The sequence below is a fragment of the Rana temporaria genome, chromosome 3 (genome assembly GCF_905171775.1).
Source record: "Rana temporaria chromosome 3, aRanTem1.1, whole genome shotgun sequence".
In the NCBI taxonomy this organism is placed as follows: Eukaryota; Metazoa; Chordata; class Amphibia; order Anura; family Ranidae; genus Rana; species Rana temporaria.
Window position 1 is genome coordinate 186,067,339 of NC_053491.1, and position 25,567 is coordinate 186,092,905.

Consider the following 25,567-nt stretch of genomic DNA (forward strand, 5'->3'; position numbering starts at 1 on the left):
AAGTGATTTTTTTTTTTTTTTTTTTTTTTTTGCACAAAGGACTTTTTGAGATTTGTCACCTCTCTTGGCCTTTTCTTGGCATTGAAATTGTGATTAATTGCATAACTGTTCACCAATTTAATGTGGATTTTTTTAATGATACTTGCTTTATATATAAATATATAAAGTATTTTTTTATATATATATTTATATATAAAAAGTATTTATACCCCTTGAAATTTTCCATATTTTGTCATGTTACAACCAAAAAACGTACATGTTTTTTATTGGGATTTTATATGAAAGACAAACACGAAGTGGCACATAATTGTGAAGTGGAAGGAAAATTATAAATGTTTTTCAATTTTTTTTTACAAATATGTGAAAAGTGTGGTGTGCATTTGTATTCAGCCCCCCTGATTCAATACCTTGTAGAACCACCTTTTGCTGCAATTACAGCTGCAAGTCCCTTTTGGGGATGTCTCTACCAGCTTTGCACATGCAGAGAGTGACATTTTTGCCCATTCTTCTTTGCAAAATAGCACAAGCTCTGTCAGATTGGATGGAGTGTGTCTGTGAACAACAATTTTCAAGTCTTGCCACAGATTCTTAAATGGATTTAGGCTAGGACTTTGACTAGGCTTTGATCTAAACCAGGGATATGCAATTAGCAGACCTCCAGCTGTTGCAGAACTACAAATCTCATGAGGCATAGCAAGACTCTGACAGCCACAAGCATGACACCCAGAGACAGAGGCATGATGGGACTTGTAGTTTTGCAACAGCTGGAGGTCCGCTAATTGCATATTACTGATCTAAACCATTCCATTGTAGCTCTGGCTGTATGTTTAGGGTTGTTGTCCTGCTTGAAGGGGAACCTCCACCCAGTCTCAAGTCTTTTGCAGACTCTAAGGCCTCGTACACACGATCAGTCCAATCCGATGAAAACAGACTGAAGGACCGTTTCATCAGTCCAAACCGACCGTGTGTAGGCCCCATCGGACTGTTGTCCTTCGGTCCAAAAAACAGAGAACTTGCTTTAAAATTGGACAGATGGACGCCTGACCGATAGGTCAAAACCGATGGTTAGTACGCAAAAGCATCGGTTCCAAACCCGCACATGCTCAGAATCAAGTCGACGCATGCTTGGAAGCATTGAACTTCGTTTTTTTCAGCACGTCATGTGTTTTACGTCACCGCGTTCTGACACGATCGTTTTTTAAACTGATGGTGTGTAGGCACATCAGACCATCTGTCAGCTTCATTGGTTAACCAATGAAACGGACCTTCAGTCCGTTTTCATCAGTTTTGACTGATCGTGTGTACAGGGCCTTACAGGTTTTCTTTGTCTGTATTTGGCATCTTCCAACTTCCCATCAACTCTAACTAGCTTCCCTGTCCCTGATGAAGAAAAGCATCCCCCCAAACATGATGCTGCCACCACCATGTTTCATGGTGGGGATGGTGTGTTCAGGGTGATGTGCAGTGTTGGTTTTCTGCCATACATAGCGTTTTGCTTTTAGGCCAAAAAAATGAAATTTTGGTCTCATCTGACCAGAGCACCATCGTCCACATGTTTTCTGTGTCCCCCACATGGCTTCAGAAAACTGCAAATGGGGCTTCTTATGGCTTTCTTTCAACAATGGCTTTCTTCTTGCCACTCTTTCATAAAGGCCAGATTTGTGGAGTGCACAACTAATAGTTGTCCTGTGGACAGATTCTCATACCTGAGCTATGGATTTCTCCCCTCCTCTCAGGACGTCCTCCGGACGTCCTAGGGCTTGGCTTGTGAGGAAACCTCTGGTGGAATACTTGGTAATCTAGGAAGTGAACCTTATTATTGCTTCAGAAGTTCCTGCCGGGGAGATTCTCCTCGCTTGCAAGGCTTTTTCAAACATTTGCAGCTCCTGCTTACGGATAAGGGTGCCATTCGAGGCATACATACAGTCAGGTGGTAGAACTTTTTTGGCAGGACAGGAATTAGTGAAGAGTGAGAAGAGTCAATGCCAGACACAGACAGACACAGAAGAGGTCCCAGGTTCAAGCCCAGGTCCTGACACTCTAAAATCTAGTGGAACCAAATGCATTCAGCAGTTACCCAATTAGTAAATCCACCTGTGTGTAATTTAATCTGAGTATAAAGACAGCTGATCTGTGAAGCCCTAAGAGGTTTGATAGAGAACCTTCGTAAATAAACAGCATCATGAAGGCCAAGGAGAACACCAGGTGTCGGGACCTGGGCTTGAACCTGGGACCTCTTCTGTGTCTGGCATTGACTCTTCCCATTGAGCTATCTCGGATGCTGGACAGCTCCCTGTCTGATCTGCTGGACAAACCTACCTGATCCATTGGAATACTCTGCCATGTGTCTTGATTGTTGTTGAACCTTGAACCCCTAGCTCCTCCCATGAACTTCCTTGTCTCAGCACTTCCCCATTGCCAGGTCATTGTGCCTTCCCAGCCAGTGCTTTGCGATTTGTCTGCTCTGCTGCCATTTGTACCTGCAACCACCCGTGTTTGACCCTCAGTATGTTCCTGAACTACTCTTCTGCCTGATCCTAATCTGCAACCACTCGTGTTTGACCCTCGGCCTGTTCTTTGACTACTCTTCTGCCTGATCCCAACCTGCAGCCACTCATAATTGATCCCTTGGCTTGTTTACTGACCACGCTGCTGTTTCATCCTTGTCTGCTCATCCGCTACTGTACCCCGGCTTGCTCACACCCTGGTGTCTGCCTTAAATCCATTTCCACCATCAGGAGCTCTGGGGAAAACCAGCTAGTACTTGGACTCCGCAACTCAGGGGAGCCTGTATTATCTGCCAGAAGTGATTGCCTGAATACCTGTCCTGCCACTGCTATAGCTACTGGCCTCTGAGCCTGACCCCAGATCGTGAAATAGAGGGGGTTATATTTTTTTAAATTTTGAAAACATTTATAATTTTCCTTCTACTTCACAATTATGTGCCACTTTGTGTTGGTCTATTAAATAAAATCCCAATAAAATACATTTAACATTTTGGTTGTAACATAATATGTGAAAAATGTCAAGAGGTGTGAATACTTTTTCAATGCACTGTGTGTGTGTGTTTAAAAAAAAAATAATAAAATTGTATAGAGGCCTAGGTTCATAAGGCGTGATTAGTTAAATAGAAAGGTCTGATAGTTGTTCAGGTTGACCAGGTACTGCTGCTGATTGGAACACATGGAATCCTGGCTGTGAATGAATCCTTACAGTGCTGAAACCTGCTTTGTTTAGTATGCTTCCATTACTAATTTAGATTTACATTTTAGTATTTGTTAGCTTGAGGCCCGACAAGCCTTGGTAATAGTACATAATTATTTTAAATCTGTGACATAATTTTTTTACTTTATTACTAGGTTTCCCATCATCCACCAGTGTCTGCCTTTTATGTCAGTAATCGCAAAGATGGATTTTGTCTTAGTGGGAGTATTCTGGCCAAATCTAAATTTTATGGTAAGTAAGTCTGATTCTATTCTATTAATGACAGTGCTTTGTACAGCAGTTAAAGTAGACCTAGCCCATGATATTTTTTGTGTTGTGTGAATGTGTTGTAAGTAATACTTAAACTTGCAAACTCTTAAAGAGATCACTGCACTTCATCTTTATTAAATGTATCATTCTTTTTTCTTTAATTTCCCTGCGAAGGCCTGTGCCGCCTTTCTTCACGAGTCATTTAAGGCCGCATCTACTTCCAGGATTAAGATGCTGGTCTTTGGAGAGTCAAATCCTCTAAATCCTGGGCTCTCAATAGAAACCTTTGCCCTTGCCTGTGTATATGTCTCACACAGATTAGCCCCTGTTCCTGTTTCTCAATCTATGTCCAGCTAGTGTAAAAATCTGTCACTCACATAGGCCAGTTTTCTGCCTCTCACTATATGACCTAATTAAAAAAAAAAAGTCTTACACACATCGTCTCTCCTTTCATCCTTCGACTTGACATACCACTAAGCTAAATAGTGTAACTGAATGATCATTGAGGGATGTAGGACTGAGAAACTACGTCCCCCTGTCTGTAGTCTAATTATACAGTTGTTTCTGAATGCCCCCCTTAGGCAGACCATTCTTATACTCATTCATTTGACTGAGGTTCTAGGACTGCTTTTTAATTATAAAAAGTATTTGTTATTGTTTGCATGCTGTTTTCAATGGCATGCAGAGGGTGATTCCAAAAGTGCAATAGCCCCGGGTATCCAATTGGGGGGGGGCGAGGGCATCTGGAGACAAAACAGACAACGAATGGCATCAGCAGGCTCTTAGCCATTCTGACGTGGGCGCTAACTGGTGATTTGTCTCTATCGGTGATCTGCCATCTGGCAACCAGACTTCAACATTAGAAAATCTGAACAGATGACATTTCTACAATGAGTAAGGGTAAACTTTTATAAACCTGGTAATCTGGAAATCATAGACATTTGGCACTGTTAGAAATGAAACTACAGCCATGAATGTATCAGGTCTGGTTGCAGTTTTATTTCTAAGCCACGGTACCAAGTGTCTGTGCTGGACTTTACAAGGTCTATAAGCTTTACCCTTACTTATTGTGGAAATGAATGATGGTCCTCTTCTCCATAGGTTTATGTTAAAATGAGTAGGCTGTCCAACTGCAATAAAAAGAAGTACGGTGAAATTGCATGGGAACATGTGTAAACTGGCCCTTAGGGCCATACGCCAAACCTTTACTCGCCACTGGCTGTATTTTATGACATGTCAAGATTTCAATCGCCCAACAAATAAAATTAAAAATTACAACAACAATATACAAAGCCATCCACAACTCTGCCGCAAGCTACGTCTCTAATCTTATCTCAATATATCGCCCATACTGTACTCGCCGCTCCTCCCTAGATCACCAGCTCTCTATCCCCCTTGTCTCGTCCAATGCTCGCCTCCGGGACTTTTCCATAGCCTCTCCCATCCTCTGGAACTCTACCTCAATCTCTCCGGCTATCTCCCACTCTGTCTACCTTTTAGGTGATCCCTGAAAACCCATTTCTTTAGTGAAGCTTATCCTACCACCTCCTAACTAATGAATTTTTAATTCCTTTGTACCACTTGCCCCACCCTATTTGATTATAAGCTTACAGGAGAAGAGCCCTCCTAACCCGCTTGTATTCAATGTTACTGTAACTGTCCCTTATATTGTACAGTGCTGCACAAGCTGTTGGCGTGTTCTAACGCTTGTATAATAATAATAATAATGATATTAAAGCGGTCCTAAGCCTTACACCAGTAGAAACTGTAATGTAGCCTATTTTAGTTTAAATACTATATTAAAGCATCTGATGTTGATCTTCGTTGTATTCTAAGTTGCTGAAAAATGTTTTCAGATGTGTCTTACATTAAAATATAATTAAACTCTCACAAAAGAATACTTTTTGTAGACCACTGTTGGTAAAGTATAGTATTTACAATCTCTCTTTTTTGCCATATATATAAAATAAAACCTGGAGCATCCTGCATATTACCATTGATGTGGGGCTTCCGCCCACACTGAAAGATTTAAAGTTTATCTTAATCATGCTATACAGGACACAGGCAAAGTATTCATACACCATGCGTTAAAGGCTCGTACCTTCAGGTGACTAAACTCTGGCAAAGCTTTCAAGGCATGCTCAATGGGCATCTTCACTATGAACTCTTTACCCATTCTGTGAGTCCCCAGTGTGTTTTGCTTGTGTCCTAAGGTGATGAACCTCTCCTCCCTTGCAAAGAAATCAATCTTGGCTTAAAGAGGAAGAAAACCCTGCAAAAAAAAAAGTCCCCCCCCCCCCCCCTCCCTGCAAAGTAAAGGCATATTGTGCTAGTAATCATCGCATACTAGCACATTATGTGACAATTACCTGCAAACGAAGCTCGTGTTATCCCCGCTGCAGGCCGCATCCATCTTCACCCCTCTTCCTTTTAGGGCCGTGGACTCCGGCACTGTGACTGGCCGAAACCGCATGCGCGCAGGAGCCGCTAGTCACGGCACTCTCGCCTGAAGAAACAGTACAGGCAGCTGCTTCTTCAGAGCGCATGCACCGATGACATCATTGGCGCAGTATACAGTAAATATCCCCTAAACTGTGAACGTTTAGGAGATATATACAGTACCTATAGGTAAGTTTTATTGTTGGCTAACCTTTTATACAAATGTCTCGGAAAAGTTTTAAAATTTTTGTTAGCTCTTCAATCATCTTCCTCACTATCTTCACAAATAACAATAGAAGCAGTGCATCTGTTCTTGCCCAGTGTACCCGTAAAAGTAAAAGCTCATGCTCATGCTCACATCTTCTCTCTGAGTTGTGGGCAGGCTTTCAGTAACCTCACTTAATGCAGGACTGTTGGTCCTGCATTGTATGTGATGGCATCACAGCTGCAAATGCCTTGGAGCGCTGAGGAGGGACTGGTTGCATTGAAGATGGAGCCTGCAGAAGCAAGGAATAAGGTAAGTAAAAAGTGTTTTTTTTTTTTTACTGGTAACTTAGGCAAAGATGAGCATTTAGCTCTTGCAATTGGGGAAGTCATACTGCATAGGTAGTTTTTTTCTGTTACCCAGAGTTTATCTTTAAAGAAGTATTAAACCCAAATTCAAAAATGTATAATATTGCAGCTTACAGATCATTAGATGTGGTGGCTTCATTAGTTGTCTCTTTCTTAGGCTTTTTTTGCCTCGGTTTTCTCCTGGTTATCTGGCCAGTAATAAACCTCCTTATATTGGTGAGACAAGACTCAGGAATGGAGGAATGAGAACAGAAGGCAAAGCAGAATTGTCACTTTGGGGGAGAGGAGAGTGTTACATGTACTAGCAGATTTAAATATGCTAACACATTAAAGCCATACTCCAGCACACACTTTATAAACAGTTACCGTAAATAGTTTTTCCTTTTGGGATAAACATTTTGCGTGAATAAAAGCTAATCATTTTAATAATCCCACCAGTGTTAAGTGTTTTATCTCACCCATGTAAACCGATACATTCTACTGAGAGTTTGAGCTTGTGAAAAATTACAGACTTGCTGGCTGGATTACAACGTGAAAATAGAAGGAAAGCCTAAAAAAAAAAAAAAATTCAGCCATCACATCTTAGAATTGGTGAGCTACAATATAATACATTTTTGCTATTGGTTGCTCGCAGAGCTGTGCTGTGAATAGACCAGCTCTCTGCAAATATATTTATAGCACCCACCCTGACCCAAAATTCAGCCTGGTTTTATCACAGTTGACGGAGAACTTGTCAGAAGTTGCCATGCCGATAACAGAAGAATGGAGCAGAAAAAGGTCCACGATTTAGGGCTTTGAAGAGAGATGAGAAAACGCTGCAGATATATGTCCCCAGCTCAAATTTCATGAATGTGGTTTACATCCACCTTTAAGTTTTTGGGTTTAGATAGACTTTTATTTTTGGAAATTTTTATCCCACAGGCAATTCCCTCTCAGCTCTTCTGGAAGGGGATGGAAGACTAACATTCCTTAACAGAGGAGAGGACTACACTATGACTATGCCTTATGCACACTGTAAAGGTAAGAATCCTTCTACCTAGTACTATGTTATGGCGTTGTCCAATACCCTACTGATGTTTTACCTATTTATGCGTTTCTGCAGGAATCCTTTATGGCACCATGACTCTAGAGCTTGGAGGAAATGTCACCATTACATGCGAGAAAACTGGGTATAGTGCCATTCTAGAGTTTAAATTAAAGGTATGGATGCTTTTCTTTTTATACATACGGAGTGTGTTCCCTTTATTAGGCACGCCAACAACTATCATGTAAACGACTGACAGTAAATGGTCACAGTGCTTTATGAAGCAGGCTGAGAATTATATGCAACATGTGAAAGATAAATCTAGACTTTGATGAACAAGAGTGTTGCTTTTTCTTTTTCCAAACACACAGCAGTTTTGCAGATTGGCCGCATTGGTTAGTGTTTGTAGAGATTGTTTTTACCCAAGACTCATAAAAGGAGATGGTCACTTTCCACCTCAGGAAAAGGAAGAGTGCATAACCTGCCATCCTGATCACAGTCCTAAATCAGATCTCAATTCTCTGTTTAATGTAAGGAAAATTTCAATTGTCATCCCTTTCTGTGCTTGTTTGCTTATCATATACTATGCACAGGAAGATCAACTTTTAATGCTTTGTGTGAGCATTTGTGTTTTAAGATACGTATAGGGCTATTTTATCACAAACATTTGGATGGCAGTGTGGGCGCCTGCTGACACACAATGCGACCCTGCCCCTGCTCTCTCGTCACTAGTTTTGTTTGACAGCAGCAGGAGCTGATGTCTCCCACTGCTGTCACCGAAGTACAGTGAGAAGGAAGAAAGAGAGCAGCTTGGCTGCTCTCGGGGTGAGCACTGGACCAAGATCGAGCTCGGTACTGAACCAAGATCGGGCTCAGGTAATTATTTAGGGGGGAGCTACACCTTAAGGAAGAAGGGAAAAAAAACATTTAGGCCCAGATCCACAAAGAACTTACGCTGGCGTATCTATTGATACGCCGCGTAAGTTCTAAGATGCCCCGTCGTATCTTTGTTTTGTATCCACCAAACAAGATACGACTGAATGTGGGCTCGATCCGACTGACGTACGTCTTAGTACGCCGTCGGATCTTAGGTGCATATTTACGCTGGCCGCTGGGTGGCGCTTCCGTTGATTTCCCGCGTAGAGTATGCAAATTAGCTAGATACATCGATCCACAAACGTACGTCCGCCCGGCTCATTTTTTTACGTTGTTTACGTAAGGCTTTTTTCGGCGTAAAGTTACCCCTGCTCTATGAGGCGTACGCAATGTTAAGTATGGACGTCGGCCCAGCGCCAAATTTTCCGTCGTTTGTGTAAAACGTTTGCGAATAGTGTTTTGCGTAAATTACGTTCACGTCGAAAGCATTGACTATTTGCGACGTGATTTTGAGCATGCGCACTGGGATACCCCCACGGACGGCGCATGCGCCGTTAAAAAAAAACGTAATTTACGTGGGGTCAAGTTGAATTAGCATAAAACACGCCCACATCTTAGTCATTTGAATTCCGCGCCCTTACGTCGACACATTTACACTACGCCGCTGTAACTTACGGCGCAAATTCTTTGTGGATACGGAAAATTTGCTATAAGTTACGGCGGCGTAGTGTATCTGAGATACGCTACGCCTGCCTTAAAGATAGGCAGATCTTTGTGGATCCGGGCCTTAGCCTTTTACTACCACTTTAAGCATATGTGAAGTTTAAAGCTAAACTTTGGAGAACAAAAATAAAATTACCCTTGGTGGGGAAGCACACTGCAGTGGTAGTTTTTTCAATTTCCTGGATTTCTGTTTTTACACCCTTCTACTCCTGAAATCATAGTAATAATTACCCTTCTAAAGAGCTTCTTTGCAACCTCTTTTTGCCTAATAGTATGGTGTAAATTACTGCGCTGCTAAGTGTGCATGTATGTATCAAGCTGCTATACACAGCTACTGAAAAACAAGAAGCAAAAAATGAAATGTGGACAAAAAAGTGTAGCGCTCTGATACAAAAAAGGTATGACAATAAAATCAAAACCATGCGTGGTCAATATGCAACAATGTGAAATGCACATGTATATGAAGACACAGATGTCATAACCATAAATATAAAAGTCCAAAATGAACCAAGTGATAAGTGAATGACACAAAGTTCAAAATTGAAGAGTGAGATGGAATCTTCCAGAGATAAAATAAGTGAATATAAGTGAATTTCCAAATGAAGAAATATCCCGTCACCAGTGTGAATGCAGGCTTACCGGAACGTGTGGACTCTGCGAAATGTATATTTCCAGAGTCAATCAGGATTGGTATGAACTGGAAACCACGGTGTGGAGTTACTTCATGAAGGGGTCAACGAATGATCTTAGTACAATGACCTAGGGAGAAGCTGGAAGGTCTCTCGCTCAGGGAATGCAGGAGATGGTCATCCGTGTTTAAAGGTCACATGTAGACGTGGAAAAGAGAAGAGGGGACGCCATAGTGTAATACCGTAAAAAAATCAGTTTAAGTTTAATTAAAGGTTGCACTTACATGTCAGATGAGAATAAAGCGCATATCAATATAGTGATGGCAACATTGGAGTCATCCCTGACGCGTTTCGTGTAAACACACGTTGTCAAATGTTGTCTTTTTGCCTGCCTACTGATTGAATGATGGAGGAGGAGGAGCACACTGATGGGGTCATCTCTAGAATCTCTCCTCCTGTAAACTTATTTAGTGTTATGCAGACAAGCACTGTGCAAACCCGTGAATTCTTGACGGATTTGAAGTGCTTCCCTTTTCCCTGATTGCTGTTATGATGTCAAAACAAATGTAGACAAATTAGCTAGTTGTATATAAAATACATTTCATGTATGTTGTAAATTTTATAATTACTTAAATGGGTTATTTTATTTTATTTTGTATCTGTGTGATCGAGATCACTATGTCTATTTCATACAGGGATTTGTGAGATGAGGAAAAACAAGCTAATCCTATTAGGAAGCTATTTTTCACCTATCACTAGTTCATCTGTATTGTAGTGGAACATACCTGGTATCGAAGTGCTGTATGCTTGACACCCTAGGCTCTGGATTGCATTGGTTGAGAAAGGGCTCTTAGGTTGGTGTATCATTATAAATTACGCCACTTCGGCCTGGTTCACACCTATGCATTTTTTAGTGCAGAAAGCCACTACAGTTCATTTAACATGGTTTCCTATGGGACATGTTCACATCTATGCCTTTTTCAGTCTCTACGTTTCTGGAAAGGGTCAGGTACTTTTTTTTTTTTTTTATGAAAAACAGTGCTTTTTTGGTTCATAGAGTTCAATGGAAAACCTGCAGAAAAGCATGTAGTGCGTTTTTGCCACAGTTTGCATTTTGTGTTTTTTAATCTGCCCAACAAGTTGGCCAAAAAAAATATATATATAAAAAAAACACAAATCGCTGCAAAATCGAGTGTGCAAAAATGCACTATAGAACGCATCAATCGCAAACTGCATAGATGTGAACTGAGCCTCAGTGTAGCTTTGATGGAGACAGAAGTTTTACTTATTGCATTTATTTTGAGTGCATCTGTTTTATTCCTGCGGCCAAAAATAATATAAAATGTTTCAAGGATTATAAGGTAGGTGTCTGATCAATATGAAAAAATGCAGATCCTACTGGCACTTACCTCATGGAGACTTGCAGAGCTTTTAATTAACTTAAACTGTTGTACATGCCAGTAATGCTTAGATTATCTGCTCTTTCTGCATATTTTCTACTGCAGCTGACTTGCATTATTGACTGGTAACCATCAATTATTTTTTTGCTCTTTTGTAACCTACTTGCATGCTACATTTGAGCTTCCTGTAGTTCTAATTGTTTCCATAAAATTGTAAATTTCACGTCCGCATGAATCATGTACATTTTCAGTGAAATTTAAAGACCACAAAACAATTGCCCTTTTCACTACATCAGACTACTGTAATATTTTGATTTCAGGAAACATGGGGACATATTGATACACTGTCCAGATAAAGTAAAAAATGTTCATTTAGGAGGTTTGATGGCCCCATTTGGCCCACATTCCTTGGGAGCTATTGTTCAGCATAGTATTCGAACTTGAACTTTCTTTGGCGGTCTGGGATAGGTTCCGGAACCTACTTGTTTAAGGGCCCTTTTACACATGCGGACAGTATGACCCAGATTCTCAAAGGGCTTACGACGGCGCAACGCCATGTACGCCGTCGTAAGTCCTAATCTGGGCCGTCGTATCTATGCGACTGATTCTTATAATCAGTTACGCATAGATATCGATTAGATCCGACAGGCGTAAGGCTCTTACGCTGTCGGATCTTAAATGCATTCTTTTTTTTTTTGCCGCTAGGTGTCGCCTCCGTCGTTTTCCCCGTCGAATATGCAAATTAGCTAGATACGCGAATTCCCGAACGTACGCTCGGTCGACGCAGTGAAGTTACGACGCTTACGTTAGGTTTGCGCGACGTAAAGTTGCCCCTGCTATATGAAGGGCAACCATAGTTAAGTATGGCCGTCGTTCCCGCGTCGAAATTTTTAAATTGACGTTATTTGCGTAAGTCGAATGGGGCTGGACGCCATTTACGTTCATGTTGAAACCAATGACGTCCTTGCGACGTCATTTGGAGCAATGCACCCTGGGATATTTTCTGGACGGCGCATGTGCAGTACGTTCGGCGCGGGAACGCGCTTAATTTAAATGCTCCACGCCCCCTACCTGGCTAATTTGAATTAGGCGGGCTTGCGCCGGGTGATTTACGCCGCCGCAACTTTACAGGCAAGTTCTTTGTGAATAAAGCACTTGCCTGTAAAACTTGCGGCGGCGTACCGTAAATCGGATACGTTACGCCCGCCGATTTTTACGCCAATCTACGAGAATCTGGGCCTATGTCTGTATTTCATCCATCCGTTTTCGGGTGGAATACAGACATACATTAATCCCTGTGGGATAAAGGGTGAACATCTGCTGACACCCGATCTCATCGGTCCCCTCTATGGTCCGATTCTGCAGACGGAGGAAAATCCTATTTTTCCATCCATCTGCAGAGCGGATCAGGTGAACATGGACAGACGATCCCCCCCCATAGGGGAGAGCGGAGATCAGACAGGGCGGTCAGATGGGACCGCCATGTCCTCTGCCGGCTCAGCGGGATCAACGGAGCGATCCCCGCTGAGCAATCGGGTGTTAACGGTACGGATCCTCATGGGATACGTACGTGGGAAAGAGTCCTTACTGTTTATCATGTTCTAGGTCTTGTGTGTATGCCTCTACGGTTGTCGCTATCTACTAATGGAGAATACGTTAAAGCAAGTAGATTTTTGTTTTGTGTGTTCGCATATATTATACACATCTTTGAAATCTTTTTCTACATGTTGAAGAATGTCTATTGAGACATGTTACTTTGTTATGTTTTGTATAAATAAAGATTATATTAAATATATTAAAACTCTGCATTTATTCTTTTTTGTTGCAGGAGCCTGTAAAGCATTGCACCAGTGATCAGCAGATCAGTGATGGATGCCATGCAGGTCACCTGCAGATCTGTCAGTGTTTTGGGTTACCCGTCACCCGTCAGTGGCGTCTGGTGGTATATTTTTTTGCCGAGCCCACTTTTTTTTTAAAAGCCTATTAGAGTCTCTGGTCTTTTTTTAAAAGACTTGTAAGCAACAAATGTCAGAAAAGACTTCCCTAATTTATAGGAGTAAAAAACGAAAAGATACTTTGTTTCTACTTATTCTGTGAAAAAACTTGGCAGGCTGCCTGGATTTTAAATGTATTTTTATTTTTTTTCCCAGCTGTAAGAACTCTCTGCACTTGTTAGAAAGAGACAAGTTTTTTTGAAGATCGGGAAGGGGAAAAGATTGCGATTTCGATTCTTAATGATTAATCGTGCAGCTCTACCTTCCACTTTAAGCTTTTTAACAGCATGGCTTCTTAGACTATTTTGGAAGATTTCGAAATGGTTCTTTGAACCAGATATGTTTAGTACCACGCCATCTTTTCTCAAGCGTTCTAGGTGGTCATTTAGGAGAAATTTATGGTCCACATTAGTCAAGGGGACTCTAAACATACAAAGTACAAATCCTGTGCGGTATATTTTTGTGTGTTGGTATTTTTTAAGAGTTGGTGGTACAGAAGTTAGATGTGGTGAAAAATGACAATGCATTGTGTGGCACACACATTACAGTGATGCTTTTATTTTTTTTACCATAAAGGCATCCGCACCTGAATGAGGTGTGTAGCCCTATGTGTATGATACAGCTTTCAGTCTCATGTAGAAATGAACAGAAAATCTTCCAATGCATGATCCAGCCATCTGATTAAGGTCAAGCTAAAGCTAACAAAAACAAATCACTCTTTAAGCAAAGTACTAGCAAAGTTAACAATTGAATTTATGTCTATGTTGTAATATGCTGTTGCTTTCATGTATTCATTGTTTTCTGTGTTTCAAACTTGCATGTTTGCCTTGCAGCCCTTTCTTGGTAGTGACGACAGTGTAAATCAGATATCAGGGAAGATCAAATTGGGAAAGGAAGTCTTGGCAACACTGGAGGGGCACTGGGTAAGTGGCAGTAAGTGACAGCCATGATATGATAAATGATTTCTAAATGGCATACACAATAGGCTTCTTCTTATTGCTTTAAAATTATTTAATTTAAATTTATTTTTGCATTAACCAATTTGCCTAAAATGATAGAATCCAATGGGCATGACTTAACACACAGACCAGATGTTACAGGTAAGTCATATTTTATGATTTTCAGCTGCAGCGAAGGGCTGCCATGAGTTAGGCAAACGTTTCCTGAATCTCTTACGAGAAACAGTATCTCAAAGTTTTCCTTTCTTGAGGCCCACCCCTAAAATTTCTGTAGCAGCAGCACCTGTACCTAGAAACACGAGGTAGCCAGTTTATATTTCCATTTGTTGTTTTTTATTCTAGCATTGCCACAGAACAATCAAACTTGCAGCCAAACAGATATTTTTTTAGGTAGACCTAAATTAATTTACTATCCTAGTCCATTTGCTAACATTTTTTTTTTCTTTTTAGTTATTATGCAGAAATCACTTGTTTACCTGATGGTAGTTTTGAGCTCTCTGCATTTTAGGTCATGCTGCTTTACATTGGGCAGCCAGTCCATATCACTTCTGCACCCAGGCACCAAAAATAACGGCAGCACTGAGGTTGAGGGATCCCAGAAACACTGCCAAGTAAATGAAGGATACGTGATTTCTGCATGGTGGGTTATGCCGCGTACACACGATCAGAATTTCCGAAAAAACAAATGTTCGATGTGAGATTTTGGTCGGATGTTCCGACCATGTGTATGCTCCATCGGACATTTGCTGTCGGAATTTCCGACAACAAATGTTTGAGAGCTGGTTCTCAATCTTTCCGACAACAAAAGTTCTTGTCGGAAATTCCGATTGTATGCAATTTCAACGCACAAAAATCCTAATGCATGCTTGGAATCAATTTGACGCATACTCGGAATCATTGAACTTCATTGTTCTCGGCTCATCGTAGTGTTGTACGTGACCGCGTTCTTGACGTTTGGAATTTCCGACAACATTTGTGTGACTATGTATGCAACACAAGTTTGAGCCAACATTCCGTCTGAAAAAATCCACAGTTTTGTTGTCGGAATGTCTGATACTGTGTACACGGCATTATAGAATAGAGGGAGGGTAGGAAACTGCTTAAAATCTTTTGTATGATGTAGGATAGGGTTTCCCAGCCAGTGGCCCGGGGGCCACATGTGGCAAGTGGAGCCCTCTGATGTGGCCTGCGACCTCTTGCTCTGGTATGGCGTGTTGGCAAGCCCAGATCACAGGTTGCTGACCCGCCATCCCAGAGCATCTGTATTGTGAATAAAGCCAGTGGTAGAGGAAGCAAGCAGCTGCGAAGCAAAGCCGCATAAGCCGATGCTTTCTGTGTAGCGCCGGCTCCTGTCACAGGTAGAGTAATATCAAATGCATTCTGCCCGGGACAGCAACAGCCAGCGATACCTGAATGGAAGACTGTTATTAAAGGCAAGTTTATTACTAAAATGACAGTGTATATATGGGCATATCTGTTCTGCAGTGGTTACTGGGCTGCAGTTGCAGCTCAGTGCACCTGTGAGTTACCTGCACTGATCCATAGACTTGTGTTATTACCTGTGGCTTTGGTGCGCTTTCTGAAAGTACACCACATTTGCAGTTTATAATAAAAGTCTATGGCAAAGTTCAGCTAACCCACTGGAAAGCCACAGGTGCACTGCGCTGTACCCATGGTATGGGTAACCCACAGCACATCAGTGTGAAAGCAGCCTTAGGCGCCTTTCACGTGATCGCTCTGACCCAGCCAGAGCCTCCATTCACCTCTAAGGAGTGGCAGATTTAAATGGACTTATGTCCATTTACACCCGCCTACCTCCAAAAAAAAGAAGGGGATTTGCCCCCTTCCATCTGTTGAATCAGAGGTCTTAGAGTAGAGTGGGCTGTGTTCATGTATGCTCTGCATTTGCAACTGGACACGGACCTGCCATCTGCCCGCTCTGCTCATTGTAATCTGTGACCAGTTACCAAGTCACTTAAGTGGCCCTCGTTCTTCAAAGGGTTGGGCACCCCTGATGTAGGAGGAACATCTAAATGCCTCTAAATTCAGTTATATTTTACAAAGAGCATTCTGAATTCCCTGATGCTCCTAGTATACAAATTTTAATGAAGATTCCTGCCTTAAAGATTGGTCCACTATTAAAGGGGTTGTAAAGGTAAATTTTGTTTTCCCTAAATAGCTTCCTTTACCTTAGTGCAGTCCTCCTTCACTTACCTCATCCTTCGATTTTGCTTTTAAATGTTTTTATTTCTTCTGAGAAATACTCACTTCCTGTTCTTCTGTCTGTAACTAAACACAGTAATGCAACACTTTCTCCCTGGTGTGGAGAAAGCCTCTTGAGGGGGGAGGGGGCGAGCAGGAGGGTCAGGACACTATCAACTTTGCAGATAGAGAAAGGAGCTGTGTGTTAGTGGGCGTCCTGACACTCCTGCTCGCCCCCTCCCCCCTCAAGAGGCTTTCTCCACACCAGGGAGAAAGTGTTGCATTACTGTGTTTAGTTACAGACAGAAGAACAGGAAGTGAGGATTTCTCAGAAGAAATAAAAACATTTAAAAGCAAAAAAAATGTTTTACCTTTACAACCCCCTTAAGCCAAAACTGTGATGGGCAGACTGCCCAGTCAACAGTGGAGTGCAGGAGAGAAAACCTGGTAACAAAGTGGAAACCAACTACCCTTGCCTTATGATCAACTAGTAGTGCACAAGCATGGTAATATGACACATTATAAATATGGTCGCTTTGGAAGACTAAACTGAAACTTGTATCAAACATGGTTTTCTTGGATTAATTTTACACTTTGCTAGAGTATTCACTTAAAAAGTTTTACTTGTATACCTTTGTATATAACGGTTTGCCAATAACTGCGGGTAGGAGAGTTAGAAGTGACCATCTTTTTCTGAATTCCTGGGTCCTCCCCTATCCATCACCCCATTTCCTCCCTTAACTTGCCTTCCTCCCTTTTTTCCCTCCTACTTCTAAATTTCCAAAACATTTTAGTTAATACAATCCAGTGCCAGAGGATGATTCTTCCCTAATACTGACCAAGGGTGTAAAGCTCTAATAAGTTAAGTTCTAGAAATAAATCTTGTAGTCTAGCTAAGCTGCTGTGACCGCCATCAGTATAAACTAAATGCTTGCAGCTTATTTGCATACTACTGAGGTCAGTGGGACATTTGGGAGTGGTCTCTCCAGAAAAGTATATATTTTAGTAATATGTAATGGTAAATTAAATTATTATATTGGTAGTATTTTTTTTTTATTCATTATATATACATTCAAGTTATTTTGGTATGCTAAATTGTGCTTCTTGTATGCCTCTAGTAAGCCCCCTCTAATTGTATTCTGCCACCAAAGCACAGACCGTTTTTACTTTTTATTCCATTTCCAAATTTTAGCAATTAAACTTCTATTGTTTCTGACCAAAGATTATTTTAGTTTAAAGATGGTGGTATAGGAAGTCTGTATAATATTATTTGATGTCTGTGTGTTTCTTCTCAGGATAGTGAAGTGTTTATTAATGACAAGAAAACAGAGCTATCTGAGACTTTCTGGAACCCAACAACTGAAATAAAGCAGCGCAGATTAACACGTTGCACAGTAAACTATGATGAGCAAGGGGAGTTTGAGTCTGAAAGGTAATTAATTGCCTCTTGGGCTTGGTCTTCACTATACTTCACTGGGGCAGACACATTTCTTTAAATTTTGTCTTTTTATGACATTGTCCACTCCAAAATGTATATATTGTCTTTTCTCTTATTACACATGAATAATGTCCAGCTAAGTAGCTCTTACCAGATTATAGCATGTGTTACTTTTTCTTTTTTTCTTTTTTTGTATTTGTGTAGTACATTACACAATGGTGTATAGAGTACAAAGAGTCGTTATTGTCAATCTATGACCAAGATAAATTGTAATTTACCTACTTGAGCACACACACTTTCACACCCTAGCAAACACATACCACTGTATTTTGGAGCGATACACAGACATTGGTAGAATGCTTCCACTCTATGCCTGAAAACTGAATCAGGACCCTAGCACTAACCCGCAACCACCAGGCTGCTCATTTGTAAAATACAGTAAAAGGTGCAGTGCACAGCCTCCTGCTTAACGTAAAATGTAAGTCGAAAGACTGGAAAACATTGTGGCCTGTTCATCATGATCAATATCCCTGTGACAGACCTGGTGAATGCCGTTGCTATAGCAGCACACTGATACTCTTATTTAAAATTGATTTATGATTATAAGGTTAGAGAAGAATCGCTTCACTTCTCTTTTTATCACGTTATTCGGAACTTAAAGCTGAACTAAAACCATCTTTTTAACTGCTTTGCAAAACGGTTACTTTCAGGGATTAACATGAATGATCACTGTCAGTTTACTTGTGCTCTCAACTGAACTGTCAAGCCATCAAATGACTGGTGTCATAACTGATCAAATGTGCAACCTCTTGACAACCACAGATCAAACCGAGGCTAAGATGACCGCTTTTTTGGCTGCAAAGGATGGAGGGTTCCGCTTCAAGGCATGAATGCATTCAGGCTGTCCCTCATAGGGAGATTTACCCTTAATTATTAATCTTTCTGACACCTGTCAAACAGAATAGACATTAGGATGCAGACCGCAGTGGCTAGTTCACAGAGGTTCAAACACTTGCTCATTTTGTCCAATGTCTGTATCCAAAACTAGTTTTTGATGGCCGTTGGATGTATTCGCACTATGTATTGTGCCTTTCCACAATGAAAACTAGGAATTATCGGAAGCATAAATGTACAGCCATTAAGATGTTGTAAACTCATGTTTGAATAGATGGAATTGCTTTGTGAATTATTATTTTTTTATGGTATAAGCATGTTCTTCTTTTATACATTTGTTTTTTTTATATATACAGGATATATATAGCACCAACAACAGGACAGACCGTACAATTACAATACAGTTAAATACAGTAGGAATCAGAGGAACCTGCTCGTTAGAGCTTACAATCTAAGAGGGAGGGTCGAGACAAGAGATACTAAATGTAATAACTGTGGGGGATGGGCTGATGGAGACTATAAATGTACAGTTGTCAGGTGGGGGCCAGATAGGCCTCTCTGAAGAGATGAGTTTTCAGGGATCATCTGAAAGTGTACAGAGTAGGAGAGACACAGATTGGGTTAGGGCAGTGATGGCGAACCTTGGCACCCCAGATGTTTTGGAACTACATTTTCCATGATGCTCAGTTGCACTACAGAGTGCATGAGCATCATGGGAAATGTAGTTCCAAAACATCTGGGGTGCCAAGGTTCGCCATCACTGGGTTAGGGAGTTCCAGAGGATGGGGGAGACTCTGGAAAAGTGCTGGAGGTGACAAGGGAGTTTGAGAGCAGAAAGTGTTGGGAGGGATGAACAGAACGATTTGGTTTGAATTTGGAGACTAGGTTAGTGAAGTAGCTGGGGGCAGAGTTGTGAATTTCCTTGTAAAATATTGTTCGTATCTTGAATTTAATACTACTAAAATATAGCAGAATGGCATGTTTGGGATTATAAGTGCCCAGTAAGCAAGCGGTTAAACAAAACGCAACCTCCTTTCAAAGATATGAAAAGTCATAGAAGGAAAAAGTAATGGCTTATCATTCATAATCTTAGTGGAAATAAGTACCCAGCCTTTCCATTTAAACACTGCTCAGCAGGCAACTTTGAAAAGAAAAAAAAATCGTTCTCCAGGCTTTATAAATGTATAAATAGCTTGGTGGCAAATAACTGTTGCAGTTCTCAAATTGCAGACTCTGGCAGCAAGTTACAAAGGCAATCAATAACAAGGATCAAACAGAAGCCACTCAGGAGAAGTTCGTCTTAGAAGAAGCTCAGAGAAAATCTGCCAAAGAGAGAAAAGCCAAAGGCGAAGACTGGTTGTGCCATCTCTTTGAACAAGATCCAATCGCCGGAGAGTGGCAATACAAATTTGCTGAGTGAGTCAGAATACTTTCTCATAGTATTTGAAAATATGATTCTTTAATAGAAAAACAATTATACTTTTAGTTTAAAGATTTAAAAAAACAGTAAAATCCTTCCTGTAACCCCCTCCTCCTCCCAGCATGCTTCACTTTTTTGCAGGTGTCCTAGGAGAACGAACTTTTCTCTGGGCTGCAGAAAAAAAGTCTAACCTCCTTTTTTTTTTTTTTCTCCAACATTGTTCCTTCTTTCGAGGCTACTGCTACACCACTGCTTGAGCTGGTCTCCATGCAGCTGTCAGAGTTTGCTTTTTTTCAGTTTGACTTTGGAGTTCAGTACCCTAACCCTGCCGGACTGCATTTTGCGGGGCTAGCCTGGAATGTAACCTTCAGGCACTGGGCCCTGCATTGCAATGCATTTCAGACCAGAGTGTAATGGTTATGTCAGTTGTAAAGTGCCCTCCAGATCAAGAGTCATGGTACAGCCCAAGGTGTGACTGTATCTGAAGGACTGTAAGTCAAGTTGGCTGAGCATTGGGAGCTAGTGGGACACTCCGTGGTTTGTCTCTGCTACCCGCCTACTGTAATCTAGTCCCCTTCAGCCACATTACTCTCCCTCTGCTGCTCAGCAGCTGGGTTTGTTAGTATCTAAGGCTTGGCCTTATACCTTGAGCTAAGTTGCATTTTGCTCTGCTTTGAAAAAGCCTGGCTCTAGACACATGCTCCACTAACAGTTCTGGTGCTGTCTGTTGTGTACCCTCTGTGGGGTGCCTGACATTTTTGCCTTCTACTAAAGTCTTTGCCATCCCCGGAGTCTTTCATAGCTCTGTTGGACTTTGGAAACTCATTGGCCCTATCTTTGGAATATTTCACTGCAGGTATACAGCATTTTATGGGATAAATAGCACATTTGATGGCTTACTTTGATCTCAGAGGCTATAAGCATGTATCCATGATCTACCATGCAAAATCCTTATGTGATCTGCTCTCAGCCAGTGAGCCTTCTTAACACTGACTCTCTTAAGCCCTTAAAGGGGTTGTAAACCCATCCTATGAAGTAAGGTGAAAAACCTGTCATGAAGCAGCCCCCCAGACCACACGGTGTCGCGTGTCCTGATTGGATAGATTGATAGCAGCGCAGCCATTGGCTGTGCTGCTGTCAATCAAATCCAGTGACGCAGGACGGAGCCAAGTCCTGCTGTCTGTGTCAATAGACAGCAGGACTCGGGTGTCCCAAAGGAGCGAGTGCCCCAAAGGAGAGAGCTTCTCATACGTGGCACGCAAGAAGGGGAGGAGCCCTGAGCGCTGCCAAGGGACCCCAGAAGAGGAGGATCGGGCTCCTCTGTGCAAAACCAACTGCACAGAGGAGGTAAGTATGACATGTTTGTTATTAAAAAAAAAAAAAGGTTTAGTAACCCTTTAACTGCTTCCAATCCACTGGACATATATGTCTTTGGATGAAAGTGGTGATACCAAAATCATGGCTGGAGCTGCACAAATATCATGTGACACAAAAAACTGTAACTGTCACCATTTTATTCTTCAGGGCCTTTTCTTTCAGAAAGTATAGAATGTTTGAGGGTTGTGATTTATGATCATGCTCTTGGTGCTTTAACACAAAACGCAGGCATACTGGGAGCAGGGGTAATGCTTTTTAAAGAATAAGAAAATGGTGCTAATGAAAATAGCTTAGTCTTTTACACACCAGAGCTAAAGAAAATACATCCATACACCTAAGACACCAGCAAAAGACTGAGCCATGATTTCGCTCAGCACCCCGAACACATTTACTTGCCCTCGCTCTACTTTGTTCTTTGCTCTGCAGTCCGCTTGGCAATGAGCAGCCCCTTCTTAAACGTTTTCACAGTCAGGTTCTGCTTCTTTCTTACTGTACATGAGCAGTGCAGTTTCCATGAATTCACATGCAGAGTGCGTACTCCACTGGTACAAGTAAATGGTTATTCTGTAACCTATTTAAAATGAGGAATATTTGTGGTTCAGTAAGTTGGCATACTAAACATTCTTACTGTTTTTTGTGTTGCAGTACTCGACCATGGGACCCGCTAAATGATCTGGTTCAGTTTGAAAACGATGGCGCTATCCAGACAAAAGTCAGGCATAGGACTCCAATGGTACGTTCGGGCAGTGTAATTAGTCTCAGTAACCAAGGGGCAAAGCGGGAGAAATTAAATTATCAGGTAGGTCTGGAGAAAGCCCAATGGCTTTTCTCTCGTCTGTGTCCTATCAAGATCAAGGAAGCATGTGTATATCATCAGCTTAAACTTACTAACACTTGGCTGTAAAGCTCCGAAATCTCATCATGTAAGTGTCTGCTTTATTGATTAAAGTGTACCATAAAGTACTGTAAATCCCTTTCAAACCATAGTGCTAGGGTCAGTGTATCTGTACTATTGCAAGTGTCCTTACTGATTATCTACTTATGCTCCAAGCAAATTTGCTATGTTATGACGACTACTACTACTACATATCTGCCTTCTACTAATATTCTAAGTTGTATTAATACTCTTCTCAATTCTATTTATTTCACTTCCATTTCTTATATTGACATCCAGCAACAGTTAAAGACATACTCACATCTTTCTTATTTTTTTGCGACAATCTAGGGATTTGAATAGAGGGCAAACAGAACATGATTTGTAACCCATAGACACCAATAAAAACCCATATTTTAGCAGTATGATGGCAAACCATCAGAAAACTGGTGTATGGTGTGACAAGGTGAAAAGATGTCCCAATTTTGAGACTGTTGATGCACCTACGTTTGTTAGAACAGTGGGCCAGATTCAGGTACAATTGCAGCGGCGCAACGTACCCCGTTTACGTTACACCGCCGCAAGTTTTCAGTCTAAGTGCCCGATCCACAAAGCACTTACCTGTAAACTTGCGGCGGTGTATCGTAAACACGTCCGGCGCAAGCACGCCCAATTCAAATGGGGCGGGTACCATTTAAATTAGGTGCGCTCCCACGCCGGACGTACTGCGCATGCTCCGTTTGCAATTTTCCCCGACGTGCTTTGCGCGAAATTACGGCGGCGCGATGGGTTTGTGAATCGCGACGTGCGTAACGTACTTGCGCCGGGAAAAAAAATTCAAAAGCGACGCGGGAACGACGGGCATACTTTAACATGGTGGAGTAATTTTACACCATGTTAATAGCAGCCCTAACTTTGCGACGGGAAACTAAGACTTGCGACGACGTAACGACGGGAAAAACCTTCGTGGATCGCCGTAACTGCTAATTTGCATACCCGATGCTGGAATACGACTAAAAACTCCACCCAGCGGCGGCCGAGGTACTGCATCCTAAGATCCGACGGTGTAAGTCAATTACACCTGTCGGATCTTAGGGCTATCTATGCGGAACTGATTCTCTGAATCAGCCGCATAGATAGAACAAGAGATACGACGGCGTATCAGGGGAAACGCCGTTGTATCTGTTCTGTGAATCTGAATCTGGCCCTATGTTATTAGTCTTACAATATAAATCTTAACAAAAACAGTATTTCTTTCTCGTCCATTGAGGCACATGGGACGTTTCTAACCCTTGCATTATAATGCGTCTTGCAGTAGCAAACAAAAAAAACTGTAAGCAAGCCTCTGATAACCCCTCCCATTACCAGCATGCCTCGGTTGTTTTTTTTTGCTAGTGTCCTAGGAGGATGAGCATCTTTTTTTATTCAGCTTTGATGTGTAAAAGACTGTTCTAATTTTACTAGAACTTTTTTTCTTATTCTTTAAAATGTTTAATTCAATTAAGACTCTTCTCTACATCACTGTTAGAAAGGGGCTCTTTGATTGGAAGAATCTGATGCAACTGTCCTCAGCTTGGCTTTGCTGCATCCAGATCCTGTTGGACTAGACATTGTGGTTCTGCATGAAGCGCTTTCTAAACCCTGTTCTAACAAGTTGCCTGAGTACTTGCCGTGTCTCTGAAGACTCCCTCAATGAGTAAGCTGGTTGGGCTGTGTACAAGGAGCTACTTCATTTACATTGGTCGCTGTGATTTCTATCAATTCCACAATGGGGGGGTTAAGGCTATGGGCGAATGGACATCCTCTGCAGGGTGAAGTGTGGCACACATGCACTCTCTTCTGTTCCTGCTTGTAAATAACCACATGGAACTCTGATCATCATTCAGTTCCTGCTGCCCACTGCTGTAACTTTGGTCACCTCTGGCCGATTAAACATTATCTGCTACCAGCTGTTTTGGTTGCATGAATGCTTGAGGCCTTGCATTGTACCCTGGGCCTTAAGTTGCCCTACTGCCAACAGTCACAGCATTTTGCCTTCTCCTACATGTAATTCCGTCATCGAAGTCCTTTTTGATTCATCAGTTTTGTCCGGTTCCTCTGAGGTTTCCACTACTCTGAGGTGGGACTTTATTGCCCAAATCACCCAGTTATTTACTGCTCTGACCTTAGAGGCCACAAATCTAGTGCTGTCCATGGTAGCCAATCTGCGTCTAACTTCAAAATGTTCAATTAAGCTTTGACAACAAAAAAATTAAAGCTGATTGGTTTCTATACAGAGCTGCACCAGATTTTGCACTCCAGTTTTTGTAAATCAACCCCCTCAGTCTCCTGCCATTACTCCCAAGTAAAATAGACCATTTCAGATCTTATCAATGCACAGTGTACACAACTCTGAAACTAGAGGACCAGCCTGTAGCCCCTACAAATGCTATTTCAGTTCTAAGGTCTTTTAGAACTCCTAGGAACACAAAGACCTTGATATTGCAACTCATTTTCTAACGAGACTGGAATCCCCTGGCAAGCAGTTTGGTCCACTCAAATTTTCCTACATTCTTTAAATGTAGTTCTGGCCGTGCGAGTCTGTCTTTCAGCCACTGTGTCTTTCAGAAAGACCGATAAAAATGTTTAAATCCCGGATGAACCTTCTAAGGCAGGCATGTCCAAAGTCTGGCCCGCGGGCCGGTTTTGAACGGCCCGTCTTGTTCTCAGGTGTGCTGCGGTATCGGGAGATAAGGGCTGTCAGATGAGCCCGGTCTCCTGATCCCCTGCCGAAATATACATCGGCACTGTAACAAGCTCTGTCGGCCTCAAAAGTGAAAGTAAATGCAGGGGAGTGTGCTGTGCTCTCTGCTTCCCCCTAGAGTGCAGTACTTGGCTGAATGAGGAAACTGGAAAGGTACTGTGCTAGAAGCTAGATTTATTTTACAAGGGCTTTATACATGTGTGTGCCTGTGTGTGCCTGTGTGTGCGCGCGCCTGTGTGTGTGTGCGCGCGCCTGTGTGTGTGTGTGCGCGCCTGTGTGTGTGTGTGCGCGCCTGTGTGTGTGTGCGCGCCTGTGTGTGTGCGCGCCTGTGTGTGTGTGTGTGTGTGTGCGCGCCTGTGTGTGCGCGCCTGTGTGTGCGCGCCTGTGTGTGTGTGCCTGTATGTGTGTGCATGTTACTTTTAATCCGGACCCCACCCCCAATTACTGTACCATCAGAACTGCTTTTGTAGGGCTTGTTTGTGATCGCAGCTAGGATTGCTGCTCCTCTGAAAAGCAATCCATGCACAG

At 41.9% G+C, this 25,567-nt stretch overlaps 1 protein-coding gene across 5 annotated transcripts in view; it reads left to right on the forward strand.

Moving 5' to 3' along the window:
- The window catches only part of OSBPL8 (oxysterol binding protein like 8), a 356,358-nt gene that overhangs the window by 322,799 nt on the left and 7,992 nt on the right, over positions 1–25,567 (forward strand). For 3 of the 5 annotated variants that reach the window (XM_040343960.1, XM_040343963.1, XM_040343962.1), the window contains 7 exons: positions 3,360–3,456; positions 7,408–7,506; positions 7,589–7,686; positions 13,966–14,055; positions 17,589–17,725; positions 19,856–20,041; positions 22,068–22,221. In XM_040343960.1, the coding sequence (XP_040199894.1) occupies positions 3,360–3,456; positions 7,408–7,506; positions 7,589–7,686; positions 13,966–14,055; positions 17,589–17,725; positions 19,856–20,041; positions 22,068–22,221 (861 nt within the window). The remainder of the gene's footprint in view (positions 1–3,359; positions 3,457–7,407; positions 7,507–7,588; positions 7,687–13,965; positions 14,056–17,588; positions 17,726–19,855; positions 20,042–22,067; positions 22,222–25,567) is intronic. The other 2 variants (XM_040343961.1, XM_040343964.1) reach the window with 1 other exon arrangement.